This window comes from Lepisosteus oculatus, chromosome 15, assembly GCF_040954835.1.
Source record: "Lepisosteus oculatus isolate fLepOcu1 chromosome 15, fLepOcu1.hap2, whole genome shotgun sequence".
Taxonomy (NCBI): domain Eukaryota; kingdom Metazoa; phylum Chordata; class Actinopteri; order Semionotiformes; family Lepisosteidae; genus Lepisosteus; species Lepisosteus oculatus.
In genome coordinates this window covers 902,170-919,510 of record NC_090710.1, presented here as the reverse complement: position 1 = coordinate 919,510, position 17,341 = coordinate 902,170, and the positions used below count along the sequence as shown (strand labels likewise).

The following is a 17,341-nucleotide window of genomic DNA, read 5'->3' as shown; positions in this document are numbered from 1 at the left end:
TGTTTAATTATGTGTGACTGATGAGCTATGAGCTAAACTGCAACACATTATAGTTATAGCATTTTAACTCTGAAGTTATTAACTCTGATCTTTGTAATCTCTGAGTGAACAATCAGCATTCTGTGTTCACAGCAGATAATTTCACATGTTCTAGTACAATATTTTACTTATATTGTGTACTTGGAATCTGTGTGTGAGACTGTAAAACTTGTGTTTGATTGGTTCCTAAAAGTCGCCAAATGCTCACAATTTACTGTTATAATTTCTAATTGTTATAGAAAATTAAAACCCTCTTTTCATATAAGGCTAAGATTTTTTAATTAATGTTATTTTCTCCTAGCAGCTTCTATGTGGCTGTAGACTCACATCTTTAGTATGTGTGCTAACAAAGCTTGATAAACATTTGTAGAGAAAAAACAAAGGGTGCTCTAGTTGTATTATGAAATAAAGTTGTGAATTACAAAGTTAACTGTATTTGTGGTGCATATTTCCCTCTCTAAAATAATTAATACAGGTCTTCATATTACTAAGAGAAAAATCACTAAGTCACTAAGTCCTTCAGAATTTCATCTGAGATTTTTAGATACCCCTCTTGCTTAACATGATTCTCTGCCATTGAGGAAAGTACATTTAAAAGAGATTCAGGTGGGTAGCTGTGTCAGCATGCGTAGGCTGCAAAGGAACAAGTAATAGGTTTATTCCATACTGAAAAGAGAAGAAAGAAAACACAACATTTTGGCCTTGGAGCCTTCTTCAGGTGTGAGAAAGACAGGGCAGTAAGCAAAGTTAATGTAGCAAGAGAACAAAGGGGGAAGGTGTGATCCTAGCTGCAGGATAATTTTAGTTTCTGTAGTTTTGCTGATGTATGAGTTCGGAAAACCGTCTTTGAGAACACAGATGGAGAGATTAGAGCGATCATGTAACGGAGGCGTTCTTTCTGTGACTGTCACGGACGTCCGAAGGGACAAACCGAGGAGAGCAGGAGAGCAGAAAAAGACCCATATGCGTAGCGGCGAGACGGGAAAAAGGCCCGGGCTCATTAGTGCAAAGAGTTCAGGAATGCCGTATAGAAACCTATGCCCTCGGGGAGCAGACATGGGGCGCCCTGGTGCTAGGCGGGTCTCAGGACATCCGAACCTCAATGCTGAGCGAGGACAGAGTGCAAGACCCGGAAATATATAGCCCAAGGGAAAGAGAGGGACAGGAAGGACAGCAGACCGGAAATAGGGACAGGACAGAGAAGGAGCGCCCTGGCTGCAGAGGGTGTGACAGTGACCCTATGCAGACGACACAATCTGGGGTAGAGTGAGGAAAACACGGGGGGGAAAGCATGCAGGAGTCGGGAATGAAAACAGGGGGCATGTCCAAGGTGAGCAGGTGTTCTGAGGGGTGAATCCAAGGCAAACTATCCAAAAGGGAGTCCAAAGGGAAATCCAAGACGAGGCAAATGTCCAGAGCAAATGTCCATCAGAGACTAAGACAATCGCGATTAAAAACCGGAGCGGGATCCGGTGGAGGGTTGAGGGGAAAAAGGGGGGAACGGGACCAGATGCTAAAGGTCCTGGACTTGCTTGGTACAGGAACCAATGCAGAGCCCGGAACAGAGTGAGTGTCTGGCTTTTAAGGTAGGCTGAATAGGAGGCTGGAACAGGGGGCAGGTGCACAAAGCTGGAGCGCCCTTAAGGGGGAGGGACTACAATCGTGACAGATCATGGCCATCAGAGGTGAAATGAGAAACAATGGGCTTGGAGAGATCTTTAATCTTCACAGCCCTAACGTGTTCTCTGAAGCGGTCTCTGAGTCTCCTTCCTGTTTCTCCAATGTAGATGGCTGGGCATTTACTGCAAGAGATACAGTAAATAAGGTTGCTGGAGGTACAAGATGCCATCTGGGTGATCTGGAATTGTACTGAGGGGCCTTGAATGAGTGTGGTGTTAGATACGTACATTTAAAAGAGATGTTAACCCTGCTGTAATATCCCTATTACACAAAAAAGATCCTACACTGCATGAGATATTGTCCTGTGTCTGTGATTTGTTCTGACTCCAAGTAGTAGCTGCTGTAGTACCAGGTAATGTAGTCATTACCTACATCTCATTATACATGTGGTACCAGACATTGCCTCCTTATTTGGGATTCTTTTATTAGACATCAAGAAGGATATTTATTGGCTCAAGTGGGAATATTGATGGTTGACTTTAGTTTCTATTGGTTTTGGATTAGGTTTAATTAACATGATGATTACTCTATACTGATGACATACAGTGCCCCAGTCCCTAGCTCATCACTCTCTTTCTGTCTCATTGCAGTCTAAATTTAAGAACAGTTCCGAATGAGAGTAACTGCCCACATTGACCTTCCTGTAATTAGTAGTTTATTCATCTGAGGATCTGATACAGCCATTTCGTGAAATAAAATAGGATATTGGCTTCAATAACATGGAAGGGTAATTTGTTCCTTACTCTCATTGTTATGTGAAGAAGTAACAATAGTTCCCCATTTTAATTATACTTCCCTCAGTTTCCACTGACCAGGTTTGTGTTTAATAGTTGATTCTGAAGAAATCCACTGGGCTGAATCAGGTCCCCTTTCCAGTTTTCTCTGATCAAAACTAAAAGGCTCAGTTCTTTTAGCTTGTCAACGCAGCACACTCTTAAGAAATGTGTCTGGTTGCCCTTCTCTGGACTGATTCATTAAAAGCAAGAATTAGTTCCTAACATAATGTGAAAAATATTCTAAATTAGGTCATACCAGTGCATCATAAAATTTTAAAACAATGTCCTTTGATTTAAATTCTACATTATTAAATATATATCATGGAAGTTAACTGAAGTTCGACAGGGATAACAATGACAGTCATTAGCTATAAATATCTATAACAAACTCCTCCCTTTGCTTTAGACTCAAGCATCATCCCCTCTGAATGGGGTTTGAGCCTCCTTGTCCTATGATCAGGAGGCTGATCATTAACCAAGCGGGTTAAGACAAACATATCCTACAAATAATCCAACCATTCACAAAGCTAACATGAGTGAGTCATGAATCAGCATTAAGTATAGATAACATACAGTATGCAAAGTATGCAAAAAAACAAATGGAAACAGATTTGAACATACTGGCACACCTCTCAGCTGGATCTTCAATGAAAGCTTTTAAGGGGACTTCCAGTGGCTATAAAAGTATCCATCTTCTTGGACTTGGACTTTCACATTTTATTTTGTTACTGTTATGGCACACTCTGTCCTGCAGGAGGCAGCAATTGCAAAGCTGAAGAGTGAATCCACACACAAGTGTTACAGACAAGGTCTGCAGACCATGTCGGGTTTTGTACCCTATGCTATGCTATGTGATGCGGTAAACAGGAGCCGTGGTATGGGAAAACACACAGGGTTCTAATAGTGCACAAAATAATAGTGACAGTCTGTGAGACAGTGAGCAATCAATAATTAATCTATCCTCTGACGCAACAAGGTTAAAATCCCCAGGAAGGGGGGAAAACACGGACACACGCAAAACGTGGAGGTCCTAGGATGACGTGGCGGGTTCCTCCAGACTCAGGGCTCAGGAAACGGGAGGTGTTGGGGATGAGGCTATGGCCTCAGGAGACGGACATAGGGTATCCTGGTGCTAGGCGGGCCTCCCGACATCCGTACCCTAATGTTGAGCCCCAAGGACTGGAGGAGCTAGACTTTGAATAACGGTACATTATTTGGTCAGTACCTGGATGGGAGACCTCCTGGGAAAAACTAAGGTTGCTGCTGGAAGATGTGTTAGTGGGGCCAGCAGGGGGCACTCACCCTGTGGTCTGTGTGGGTCCTAATGCCCCAGAATAGTGATGGGGACACTATACTGTAAAACAGGTGCCGTCCTGATAGCTGATGTGGGGTGAGCATTCTGGCGCACTATGGCTGCACTATGGCTGCCGTCGCATGATCCAGGTGGATGCTGCATATTGGTTGGGGTGGAGGGGAGTCCCCATTACCTGTAAAGCGCTTTGAGTGAAATAAGAAGCACTGCATTGAGAGCAGAGGAGCACATGTGCCCAGACTGCCCAGAAAATCAGCAAACTCACCTAAGAAGGCTTCACTGGGTTTGGGTGGTCTATAAACTGTGGCAATAATAGTAGAATGGGGGATAGAAACATTTAAAACAAGACACTCAAAAGAAGAGGGAGGAGGTATAGTAATACGACTTAGACTGTAAAAAAGGTTGAAAATAACAATGATGCCCCTGCCTCTGCCTGAAAGAAGGTCAAACAAACCATATCCAGGAGGGACTAGTTGGTTGAACAGGAGTCCATCGTTTTGTTTGTGCCAAGTTTTGGTTAAGCACAGAAGGTCCAGTTTTTTTTCTTTGATTAATTCACATAAAAGAAGATCCTTGTTGTTTATTGAGCTGGTATTGAGTAGAGCTGATCTGGCCAGTCTCGGGGATTCAGGGGGAAGCGGAGTGCGTTCCGGGGTGCAGTAGTAAGAGGAAATTTTTTAGGTCGGCGCCGGTACGGGATGGACTTACAGTCGTGTGCCAAAAGGCAGGGATTGAGACTAAAGAAACGGCGTCCTGTGTTCCGATGGATGTAGCGACTCGGTCGTAAAATCCCAGTAAAACGGCATTAATCGAATGTGTCTTTCACCAAGAAGTAGCTTTGTTTTCGTTGAAGACGTTGCAGTGCAGTGTTCCTCAGAGACATGAAAGATGATTCAAGACAGTGTAACAAGGAAATCCAGAGTAAGGGAGTAGCAAGTGGTGAAGGTCTTCAGTTGAGCAAATTCACACTGCAAGTGGAAGTCGCATTTGTGAATTTGTAACGTGAAGCAGATAATGTGAAGAGGATAAAAATAGATGAATTAGAAATCCGTGTTGCCGAGAAGAAAAAGGAGGAAAAAAACATAAATAAGTAGATAAAAAATGAAAAACTGGTGAGAGGAGCAGCAGCCAAACGCACCAGTGTTCCCTCTCGACCGGAACCGGAGGTGAACTCGGTTACTCGGTTACTCAAAGAGCATAAGTATTCACCACTCTTGAGTCAATATTTGGTTGAGGCACCTTTGGCAGAAATTACAGCCAGCAGCCTTCTTGGATAAATTTCTACCAGCTCTGCTTATCTAGATGTGGTAATTTTTGCTAAATTGTTCAAGCTCCCTCAGGTTGTGGACCACTGGTGTACAGCACTTTCACCAGGAACAACTCATGTAAACAGATTCTCAATTGGATTGAGGTCCGGGCTTTATCTGAACCAATCCAGAACATTTATATTTTTTGTTTATAAGCCAGTGTGGCTTTTACTGTATGTTTTGGGTCATAGTCTTTCTGGAAGATGAATCATCCCTCAAGTCCCAGGCCTCTTGCAGACTTTAGCAGATGTTCCTCCACCATTACTATATAATATAATAATATGGATTTGAATATTATAGGATAAATGATCACCTAGGACAATGCCTGAGAAATATAATGGCAGTTTGCAAATCCATCTTCCGGCGGTTTACATTTTTGTTTTACATGATTTTGTTTAATGACAATTCCAATCTTGGTCATTCACAGTAACAAAAGTGGATCTAAAAAAGATGTTGTCATGTTTTGTTTGGAACTTCTACCTTCTCTGCCATTATTCAATCCTGCCATGTGATACTTGAGATTTTGCTCATAGAGCTTTGTACCATCCAGATGATTAGATTCATGGTGCTGGGACAGCAATGGAGGTACAGTATGCTGATCAAGTTGTCATTTCATTATGACAAATTACTTGATCCACTTTAGAGTTATGTTACTCTGGTGGGTAACATAAAACGTGGACATCCAAATTATACACGTATTCTAAAAATTGTGGAAGAGCAAATTAAAAAATCAGCACACGTTATCTGAAAAAAAAATGTGTATATTTAATGTGAATTAAAAACCAAAAGTGTGCGAATTAAAAAAGGTTTACATGCATTCTGAAAAGCAGCAACACACAGGGCCGGATTTTGATGTTTGTAGGCCCTAGGCACTTTCACTCTGCACTGCCTACAGTGCCTAATGGGAAAGCTGGCATTGGCAACACAGCAAACTATAAATGAGCATGCAAACTAAAGGAGAAGACATGCAATCAAGATGACTGTGGAATAAAGTAGGCGGGAATTCAACTGTGATGTAAGGAGTAACTTGCATCTGGTTGGAGGAACGAGCTTTCAGTCACTACTACAGTGTACTGCTTCAGCTTCCTAGTTTAGTAGTACCTAAGGGGCCATTTCACAGAGTGAGATTACTTAGTTAACAGTATAACATTTGTAAACATTTTAACAAAAGTAGAGATTTTCTGTTTTACGAAGCAAGATTGAATTATATCCGGTTAAGCATTTATATCAACATATCCTCTATTCTTCACCTGCTCTGGTTAAATGTAACTCATAGACTAATTGATTCCCCCTTCCTTGAGGAATCCATCTGATCTGGGAGCTTTGCCGAGAATATGAAAGTTTAGACACCTTTATGATTTGCTGTTAATTTTGTATTTGAAAGATATCAGTTCACCAGACATTATATTTATTATTCATGATCTCTTAAGCCCAATAGTAATGTGTTCAGGGGAATTTGCAGCAATGTTTATAATATTTACAAGTGGCTTTCAAAGATTTTTGCACCAGAACAAAATCCCCCCTCTCTTGCTGAAAAGTTTCTGAAAGTCATTGTAAACATTGAATCCTAACAAATCTGGCAGAAAACAAACTGCTAGGTGTGGAAATGATAGATTACATGTTTACATTTCTTTTATTTGAAAACTTCAGTTCGATTACATTTTAAAATAGAAAAATTGAAACATCTTAAAACTAAATAAAAGTTGCTGGGCTCTGAGGGCTCATGTTTTAACAATGCTTTTATTGTCCCATTTTTATGCCCTTTTATTACTGCTAACAGCAGAAACTGCTGCTATCTTTGGTAAAATGACTAACATAAAGTGACAAAGTTCAAGATGCAATACTAGGGCAATTAAACTACCCTTATAAATATTTTACTTCTGAACCTATGTGAAGGTTGCCACAGTATAAAATGTTTAATAACCCAAATTACAGAATGGAGCCAATTCAGGTCAGTCAAATTAAGATTAGCTTGAGCCTTTAACAGAGTTAACAGATTCTACACACTTTACTAAGCTGCACAGGACACTTAAACTGACATAAGTCTATTTACATGAGCAGAGTTAGCTGCTGGTCATCGTGCGGACCCTCAGACTCACCCCAGCTGCAACTCCCAGCCTGCTTTGCGTACCCTGAGCGCCTAGGTGCGCTTCCTCCCCACCACCGGGCGAGGGCGCTATAGTATGTTAAAAGTCCTGAAAGTTGGCGAAGAACAAATTATGCGTTTGATTTTTGGAGATTATCAACAGTAGTGTTCAAAAAGAAATGATTGAGATCATAGCTTAGTGATAATGTTTCGTGGAGTGACAAAGTTAAGGCTTTGTTTAGCAACAGCCACGAAGAAAACATTGCAGTGGATATGAGTTCTCTGTTAACTTTTATAAACCTGATTTGTGTTCATTTGGAAGAAAGGTTTCCTGCAGATGAAGTACAAGAATGGCCAGTCTTTAATTGTTGAGCAATAGCTGAGTGTGACTTCACCTATGGCATTGAGCAAGTTAATGCTTTATGCTCAAATTATGCTCTAAAAATAGAGGATCCTGAAAGCCCAAACACCTGTTGGTTTTTCTTCTGGATGTTAAATAGTTCATTAGATAGCTTGTTACCTTGCAATGGTTACAAATTATTTTATTATGGTTAAAATTATTTTCTTATTATGTAGTTAAACCTTTAATTAACCTAATAATAGGATAATAGGATTTATTTGAAATGTCTAAATGTTTTCAGCTCTTCAAACATTTTGGAGATTGGCTTTTTACTACTACTACTACTACTACAACTACTACTACTACTACTACTACTACTACTATTCCTTGTATTCCTTCCATCCATTTTTCTAACCACTGTATGCAATACAGGGACATGGAGGAGCTGGAGCCTGTCTCTCCAAGCAACGGGGAAAAGGCAGAATACATCCTGAATGGGACACCATCCCATTGCAGGACACATACACACACTCTCACCAGGGCCAGTTTTCCTCTGAAGCCATTTACCCTATCAGTCTGTTTTTGGACTATGAGAGGAAACCAGATCATCTGGAGGAAACTCACATGAACAGGGGGAGAACATACAAACTCAATGTACAGTAGATGACACCCCAGGAATTGAACTCAGGGCCCCAGTGCAGCAAGGTATAAATGTGCCATCATGCCACCCCCATCTAACTGTTGTAGTTCATAAATAACCTAATCTTCAGTTTTCAAATAGAAAAAAAAAAACTTAACTGAATTAAGTATTCAAATGAGTAAAGAGCTCAAAGAGCTATTTAATGGATGATGGTTATTCTATCTTTACACACACAGTGGCCGAAGATTTAATGGAATTAAGGAAAATAAAATACACAAATTTGATCTGGTCAAAACTTTTATATGACATGACAACCCATATGTTGTAGCAAATTATTCATCAGAGGAGCAGGACACAGTCTTGTGCAGATTTAGTTTTATTGAGCTCAATAACTCTAACAACGCGGTCTGCCCCACATAACAGACAAACTGCAAGGGTTTCCCAACTCTTAAATACAGGCAGAAGAAAGTTTGTTTCACAATCAGTGCTTGCCCTGTTCTTTGATATGTAATTGCCTACTGTCCTACTCTGTCTTGCTCTAGCTTCTGTCCTTTGAAATGCAGCAGACATTGGTCTGGTTTATCCTGTTTGTGGGTGTTGTTCCTGTCTTTTCTTATGTAGCGTTAAGCCACTGGGGCCTCTAAAGCAAGTTAGCTTTATGGCATCTTAGTGTAACTTTTGTTTGAGGCTAAATTAACAGACCCCATCAACAGATCTCACAATGTGCTTAAGTGGTGATACTTTTATGCTGGATAAGTGAGATATATACATGTCCCACTTCACCTCAATACTTTTGAAACAGTTGCTTCTCATATCTGCAATCTAATGATCAATTTATTTTCACAAATATTTCTATATGCAGTTTCATTACTACTGCTTCATAGTGTAGGGAAAACCGGTTCAGGGACGCCAAATATGTAATCATAGTGGCTCTCTGAAGGCACCAGTTCTGTAGGGTTTGGGCATTTACTGAGACAATTAGCAACCATCGTTAAACTTAAAGAGTATTACTTTTAAGTACGAAATCACAGTTTTACCACAGAAAACCACAAGATCAAGTATGCAATCAACCCGGTAGATCGCAAAAGATCACAAAACAATCAAGCACTGCTTAAAGAGCAAGGGGAACTTTTTCTTTCGGCTTTCAGCACACTGTATTGTCGTGTATGAAACCCGCGGCGTTTTATATTGAATTATTCCGCTTGGTTGACTCATTTCAGTCTTGCCACGCCTGTGCCAGGGACGCCAAATAATGTAGGGAAAACCGGTTCAGGGACGCTAAATATGTAATCATAGTGGCTCTCTGAAGGCACCAGTTCTGTAGGGTTTGGGCATTTACTGAGACAATTATTAATTGTAGCAGTAAATCACAAAATTGATTCTTTTGGTGGCTTTAGAATCCAACCATGCGATATAACTCAAACAACGCACACACACAGGTACTAATACACGAGGATACATTTATTAATACATAGAATATGCATATAAACCTAACAGATCTTATCGAGAGGGTTATCAGAATACAAAAGGTATATTCGGTCAGTTACAAAGAGTTATACATATCAAGAGGACATACGTTCAGTATATCATTCATTAAGACCGTTTCATAAATGAACTTGGTTATAACTTCTACATTAGATACTCAAAACAAGTACATAACTCTTAGGAATTAAATTGATATCAACTGGTTTGGATAACAATTGAATTCTCGAGCTGTAATGCATTGAAGTTGAATACTCATCCAATCTCTGGGGATTCAGATCTCCTGCGGACTCAAAGAAACAGTTGCAGGCTGTTGCTGTCCAATCCGCACTCTCTGGCTCCGTGCCAGGCTGTGCTGTGTGGCTTGCGACGGTGCGCTGCTGATGCTCATTGTTGGCTTTAACTAGCAAAGTTTGTCCACAGGAGAAAAGATGACTGTGGGTCCCAGCAAGTCAGGAAGAGGACCGGTTCGTTCCTGATGAAGAGCTAGTTCTGAATAGTAATGCAGCTGTCCACAGTTCCGACCTGTTCACGAGGCCTGCTGCTGGTTACTCTCTGGCAACCTCAACTCTAGACTCTTAGAACAAAGGAAAGTTCTGGCACTCGGACACACTGGCCGTTCCGTGGTTGTCCGGGCTGAGTCTCAGGATGGTCAGGAGGCGCGCTGCGAGAATGTCCTGCCCTTGGGATTCTCCTTTGAATTCCCTTTAGAATTGTTGAATCTTGTTCTGAATCTGAATCTGAATCTCTCAGGCTCTCTGTGTTGCCTGTTTTTACCTGGAGGAACTTCAGCTCATTGATTGGCTGAAAGTTCCATGGGCATCAGAGTCCCACGTGGGTTACTCGGCCCTACCAGTCCCTGATTGGTTGATCAAGGTGAGATATGAGTCGCTTACTCCTGACACTTAGGAATGCAGTCCAGATGTCCAACTGGCACTCCCTAGACAGATAGGCACCAATGGATGACCATTGATCACGATAGCCAGGCTTAGCTAAGTTCATCCCCCTTTGGGAGCTGTCCTTATCAAAAGAAAACATCTTGCATGAATGGTTTCTCTGTGGCTGCACCACAGAGATGAACAGAGAAATGGGGCCTCATTTGGGAAGCTCAGAAACACTTAGTTTTGCCTTATTATTAAGCCTCGCCTCTACAATAGATCTAATTGATTTGATCATAAAGAAACTAAAAAAGGCATTTAATTGCAGGATTTGGTGTAGCAAGCACCACGTTATATTAACACTAATTAGCAGATAGAGTGGTTGGTGTAACAATGTAAAATTTCATGACATAAGTCTGAGTAGCCCCTTCATAGTTGCAAAAGATAATGTTAATCTTGACAAATTAATCCAATTAAGTTCAATTAAGGAAATGAGCATTCAATTGAAATGCATTCCTAAAGGTCTTTCAGGTCTCCACAAGAGTTGGGAGATCTATTTATGCACAGTAAAAAAAATACATTTTAAAGAAAGTTTCTGAATCTTAGCAGTTCCTTCTAAAACTCAGTGACCCATCTCACAGGAAAAATATGATTAATAATCAGCATACGATTCTGACAATCAAGTTCTCAAAGACAGAACAGTCAGAGGTTGATGGTCAACCTGGAATATATAAATGGCTGCAAATGACAGATGAAAGTTTAAGCAGAGTGATCATTTTGGTCTATAAGATCATATATTTGTTCAGATGTGTGGTGTCGTCACAGTGTTTTTCTCACCATGACCAGAATGCACAGTACACAACCTGATATTATCTGAGATAATACCTGCTCAACTTGCCAGAGGGTTTCCAGATGTCCGCCTTCAGGTTCAGGTTACTCATCAAACATTTGTCTGCTTAGGGATCTTAAAAAGGAGATTTCCACATAAAGGGATTTGAAAACAAACTTGAAATTAGCTCTTTTTCAAAACACTTCAAATTTATTATGTAATGTGAATTTAACAACATAGAGAACCATGCACATTTAAAATTAGCTGCTGGCATGGCAAATCCTTAGAAAACTGATGGGTGTTGTAGTGAATAGATCCCAGGGCACTGTACATACAAATTCCACTTGGGTCTACCTAATGTTCCTCTTTACATCAACTGGTGAAGCAAGTTCTTACTTCTTCACCTGATCTGCTGTATAGACAATCTGCTACTGCAGTGGCTTCCCCCTTGGAAGATTGCTTATACATTTGAGGAATTACTGTTGTCAATCAATTTGAATTATGTCTCCACCATCACCAATTGTTCTATTACTTCCCCTGCCTGTGCTCATTTTGGCCCTATGCTATATCACCTATAGAATTGAAACACTGATACAATTATTTTCTTTAATGGCTTTAGGTTCAACATGAAAATGGCAAAGAAAGAGCTTTTCAATTGTATTTATTTTTTCCATCAGCTTGTACATTAAATATTAAATACATATAATGTAGTTATACATTGCATAATGCTGATGAAAGTCTATCTTGAATAATCTTCTGGGCCTGTGCTTGGAATTATATACAAATTATTCTGTTTGTGTAGTAAGACTCAATTTTCCACAGCTAGCAATACAGAGCTCAGAACCTGCAAAGATTGTACTCATCTTTGATAGTCTCTTGACAACCCTGTGCTATCCAGGCAGTATAGTAACATAAATCCATTCCATCTCTAATTTGTATTTATTTGGTCAATTATAATACATATTCATACATTCACGAATAAAAACATTTGAGGAGTTGAAATAATTTTCATTATACTGTATGTCTAGATACCTATGACACTTATTTCTGTGGTCAAACGTTTGTTTCTCCTAAATATTTTGTTATTCCTGTTGTTTTCTTAATTGGCCAATACAGGGCACAGAACAGAGCAAAGACGAGGTCGTACTCGATGAGACTTACTAAAAGCAGTTATTTTTTTCCTGACGTCAAAAAGGAAGCCCCAAGAGATGGAGTAAAACAAGCGAGACCAAAACCTGCAACTATACAGCCCTGTCGTAATTCTTTAAAAACTATGACATTTTAAACGAATTCCTATCTATAAACAAATAACACTAATTCACATTGAAGGTTTTTACTTTATGTTGCTAATAACATTTAACCGTCCACTTGCAGCCTTATACTGTAAATCCATTTAGTTTCTCTCATGTTCCTGTATATACACATAGTGCGCTTCCCCATTCGTTGCTTGTTTGAGTCAGAAGCCAGAGCATTTTCAGATAGAGGGTTTCCACAGCGCGACCCGAGAGATGATGGACCCTTTCTCCGCCCCAATCCTCGCTGTTTCTTACCGGTAGCTGTCCATCTTATGGAAGGATGCAGATAATATCTAGAATCAATAATAATAAAACATTTTGAAGCTTTTACCAATATTTAGTTAAATCTCACATTTTTCGGTTTTAAACCTTTTAATTTTGCGCAATGCAATTCGAAAGGACTGAAACATAATTGATATTGGCTGATAATATTATATATTAGTAATAATATTTTTCAAATTATATTATTTAACTTGTACTGCCTTTTACATGTTCCAGTATACTGGTTTACTGATTAAACGCTATAATCACAGCAACACAAATACACACGCAAGAGATACATTGTAACATTGGACTGAATAGGCGAGTCCATTCAGTTTACTTATCTCTTAATGCTATTTTTCGTTTTCTCCACTGTCTAAATTAAAGTAAATAATATTAGGAATGGTATAAATAAACATACACAAACGAAATGAAAGCAATCTGAAATTTGTGTCACGTCTATACCGGTTAATTATTATCCTTGTGATGTCAGAGCGCTTAGGTGCCCACTTTAATCGCCTGAATTCCGGTCTGTCGAGTCAATGTGTGAGTGTGTGGCTTGTCCTTCAGTCCTGTCTCTGTTTTTGTATTTTGTTATTTGCAGTCTATTTTCTGAATATATTTTTGTTTTCTTATTACGCACTGTACACATACAGGATTTAGTACATCCTTAAGACTATACGCACGAAATGGAATGCAGGGTGCTATCGATTCAGAGTCATGTTGTCAGAGGATACGTTGGTAACAAATCTGCTTCTTTCCCGTTGCAAGTAAGTGCTATTTTTTTTTGCTTTTCTTTCCTTTGATATTACAGTATTTTATTTTCATTATATGAATGTCTCTGTGAAGCACACCAGTACTCGAAGAAGAGAAAACACGTTTTGGAGTGGGTAAGTAAAGGTCACATGGTTAACTACCCTTTAGCCGTCTTATGGCTGTGAATGCAAATTGTATACAGTGCAATTACAGCCTGGGCATCTTAACCGTACACGGGTGAGTTTTGGGAATATTTTATTTTAAAACCTACAGATGCCATTACTGCAGCAATCTCAGTTTTACAAAAGCGGTGGGTGGTAGAGATCTCTGAATTGCCTGCTGAGATTAACATCAAGCGAAAAGTTACTCTCAGCACTTTAACTAGAATGTAAAAACTAAATTTCATATTTCATAATTGTTTCAAATAATGTATCCTGCCTCAGTGCCCTAGCTCACACAATTCATGTTGATACCTGTCCGCCAGAGGTACTGTACGTGCAACATAATTACTACATCATGTTCTACCAAGCTCTGTCACTGTCACTCCTGCAGACGGACACAGATCAGTAAAAGAGACGGCACTCAAGGGCTCTTTAAGACGTCAAAAATAAAAACACTCGCAGAGCCTGTCTAAGAAGGTGGTAAATATAACTAGCTATTCAGTCTACGTAGCTGCTTTTTAATTTTTAGAAAGACAGCTTCACCATTTCCTGAGACGTCATGCTGAATGTCGACGAACCAGCGATCAGACGTTTCGAGGGTTTTACTAAAAAGAGCAGTTTCGCAGCTTATTTTATCAATAGTTGTGGACCGCCTTTGCTAAAATAACATGAGGTAGCCCAGAGTCAGTGAAAAGTAGGGTATATTTTTATTATTAGCATCTGGTTTCATTATTACATAATATGATTGCGAGCATCATCCTCGACATTGTTAATATTCGTGTTAGCACATTTTGAGTTTCAGAGAATCTTTGTTGTCTTACAAAACTGTGTTCCTGACTTCTTGGTAATAAAAGATTCGAGGGTACTGGTCGTTAGTCTCCAGGCTTAATTCTTATAATTTTTCCATCATCAACAATTGTTCTAGTGTGCGCAGCTGCTATAAGAATGTCTATTATATTTAATGTCTCCTGTCCTATGTGAAGGCACTTTCTGAAATATAAGTGGCATTTTTTTTTGCTATTGTCATTGAGATGAAGTGCTGTATAGTAGCCTGCAGTTTCCTTTTAACTGAGTGTTGTACATTTCAGGGAAAAAGTTCAAATTGTGTTTTTGGAATAAGGTTGTTGCAGAAATAACAATAGCTGCAAAGTATCAAAAGTATCTTAAGTCAAATTATACACATTTTCCAAAAAGTGAACCAACAACAGAAGTAAAAGAGAAAAGGTGGTTGTTAAAAACTCTTATCAGAGACACTGCAGATGAGATATGCATCAAGGACCCTGAGCTGATAACAGTATGCTGTTTTCCTGGAACAAAGGTTACTGACATTGTCCAGTGAGCAGACAGGTTCCTAACAAAGTCGGATAAAAATCAGTTGTTGCTGTCCATGTTAGAAAACTACATTCAAATGCATTTAAATTGTATGCAGATGCTTGTGGGTTAAAATTAAAAACAGACCCAAGGAAAAAACAAACTTTTGTAGAAACAGATCATTAAATGTAAATGCTTAAATGACAGGGGTGTTGGAATCAAAATACAAACACAACTACACCATCAGCAGGTAACTATAATGCAGTAGGAATCACAGAAATTAGTAAGGGAAGATATTAGAGGTGAAGAACTACAATAGTTTACATTAAAATGAGCATACAGGCATCAGCACTTAACATACATGGTCAAGCGTCTCCTTCCCCTTTCTTACAATAATGTCTTGAGTATTTTAACAAAAGTAATTGTATCTCTTTATTCTTTAACAGGTGAAACTACTACGGTGTGTGATTTATATGCTTTAAGTGCTTTTTTTAAATCAATCTCTGATACAAGCCACACACACTAAAAAGGGTTTAAGTCTGGGCCATGTCACCAGCCAGCTGTGTCCCAGATTCTTAACATGGTGGCAAATGGGTGAGAGACATTTGTTGGTCAAATACGTTAAAACACATGTTTTATTGTGAAATAAAAGGAAAGCCCATGATGGTTATATGGTTGGTTACAACGTTCAAGACTTGCGCTTTCCTCCTTACCCTGCTGTCTAACACAGTCTTTCGTTGTGTCTGTTTATTCCCCGAGGTGCTGGGGTTTGAAGTGGACTCCATTAACTCTGTGCAGTTCTCCAACCATACAGGTACAATGTCACTATGTGAAGTAATTCTTTTTTTCTGGCTTGCATTTAATTCATATGGTTTGCAACATCATACTTTATGTTCTGTTATCTCCCTTTTATATAGATATCAATATATCTATATCTTTTTTATATATTAATATATAAAAAAAATGTTTATTTGCAACAACAGCCCATTCACCGCATCAGTAATTGTCCATTTGGTCAACTCTTGTTGCTTGCATGAGATGTGGGAACCTGGTAACTACACATGGTTGAAAATTCAGTTTCATAATGTTAGTGATACATAAAGATTGCAAATAATTGTAAGAGTTCAAGTCTTTACAAGACATTATTGAACACAGGATTATATTCTGCCTAATAATAATAACCTCCAAATTGTAAAGTTTTATCCTAGAATGATCCTGAGCAGTTGGTATAATAGGTGTTCTTTTTATCCAGGTGGGTTAGTTTGGTGTGTAAAGCTGTAGAGATTGCATCTTCCGTGGAGCGGTTTGTGCGATAAGCAAACTGGTGAGGGTCAATTGTTTTTGGGATGCTGGTCTTAATGTGTAGTATAAGTAGTTTTTCAAAGCACTTCATTATGATGGGGGTGAGTGCAATAGGGCGGTAGTTGCTCAGGCATGTGGGGGCAGATTATTTTGGTACTGGTACGATGGTGGTTGTTTTGAAGCAGCTAGGTACAATAGCCTGGGCCAAGGCATCAGCTATCTGCCAGGCACATGTTCTGAGTATCCGGCCAGCATCTTTTTGTGTGTTCACTCTTCTTAGTGATTTCCAGACATCTAGCTTAGATAGTGTGGGGGGTGGGATTGCAGAGGAGTTAGTGGTCCAGATGGTTGGTTCAGGGTTTTAAGCTTCAAGGAAAAAAAACACAAGGAGAGGAGATAGGAGACTTAAAAATTACAACAAGATTTTGGAATGCAGTAGGAATGTAAAGGGGCAGACACAGAATGAAGTGAAGGCCCTGCCACCTATAGAACAGACAGGAGACCTGAGTCAGAGAAATGAAGGCTGTGGAGTGGGGAGTAGGAAGATAATAAATCAGACAGGTAATGAAGTGTCAAGTCAGGTGAGCCTGAGAATGTAAAAGTCGACACAAAACCTAAAAGGAAGACAGATCAGAGTCCAGGATAGGAATAATGTTAGCACTTGCACACAACCTTGTCAGGATTCTGACTTGCTGAAAAGCTTGTCAACACAACATTGCACATAGTTTGGCGATACTTCTGAAGTGGTAGAATTATGTTTTTACAATACAGCTATATCACCCTGCAAATCACAACTGGCAACCCACTGTGAGCATGGATGAGAGACCTCCTGGGAAAAACCAAGGTTGCTGCTGGAAGAGGTGTTATATGAGGCCAGTTAGAGGTG

At 39.5% G+C, this 17,341-nt stretch overlaps 1 protein-coding gene across 2 annotated transcripts in view; it reads left to right on the top strand.

Annotated features, from left to right (window-relative positions):
* Nucleotides 1–12,898: 12,898 nt before the first annotated feature.
* LOC102691159 (pyridoxal kinase) overlaps nucleotides 12,899–17,341 on the top strand; it is a 112,385-nt gene continuing 107,942 nt past the window's right edge. Inside the window, exons 1-3 of one of the 2 annotated variants that reach the window (XM_069178897.1) lie at nucleotides 12,899–12,921; nucleotides 13,582–13,695; nucleotides 15,913–15,967. In XM_069178897.1, the coding sequence (XP_069034998.1) occupies nucleotides 13,615–13,695; nucleotides 15,913–15,967 (136 nt within the window). In that variant the 5' untranslated portion in view covers nucleotides 12,899–12,921; nucleotides 13,582–13,614. Of the gene's footprint in view, nucleotides 12,922–13,392; nucleotides 13,472–13,581; nucleotides 13,696–15,912; nucleotides 15,968–17,341 lie in introns of those variants that run through there. The other variant, XM_069178896.1, reaches the window with a different exon arrangement.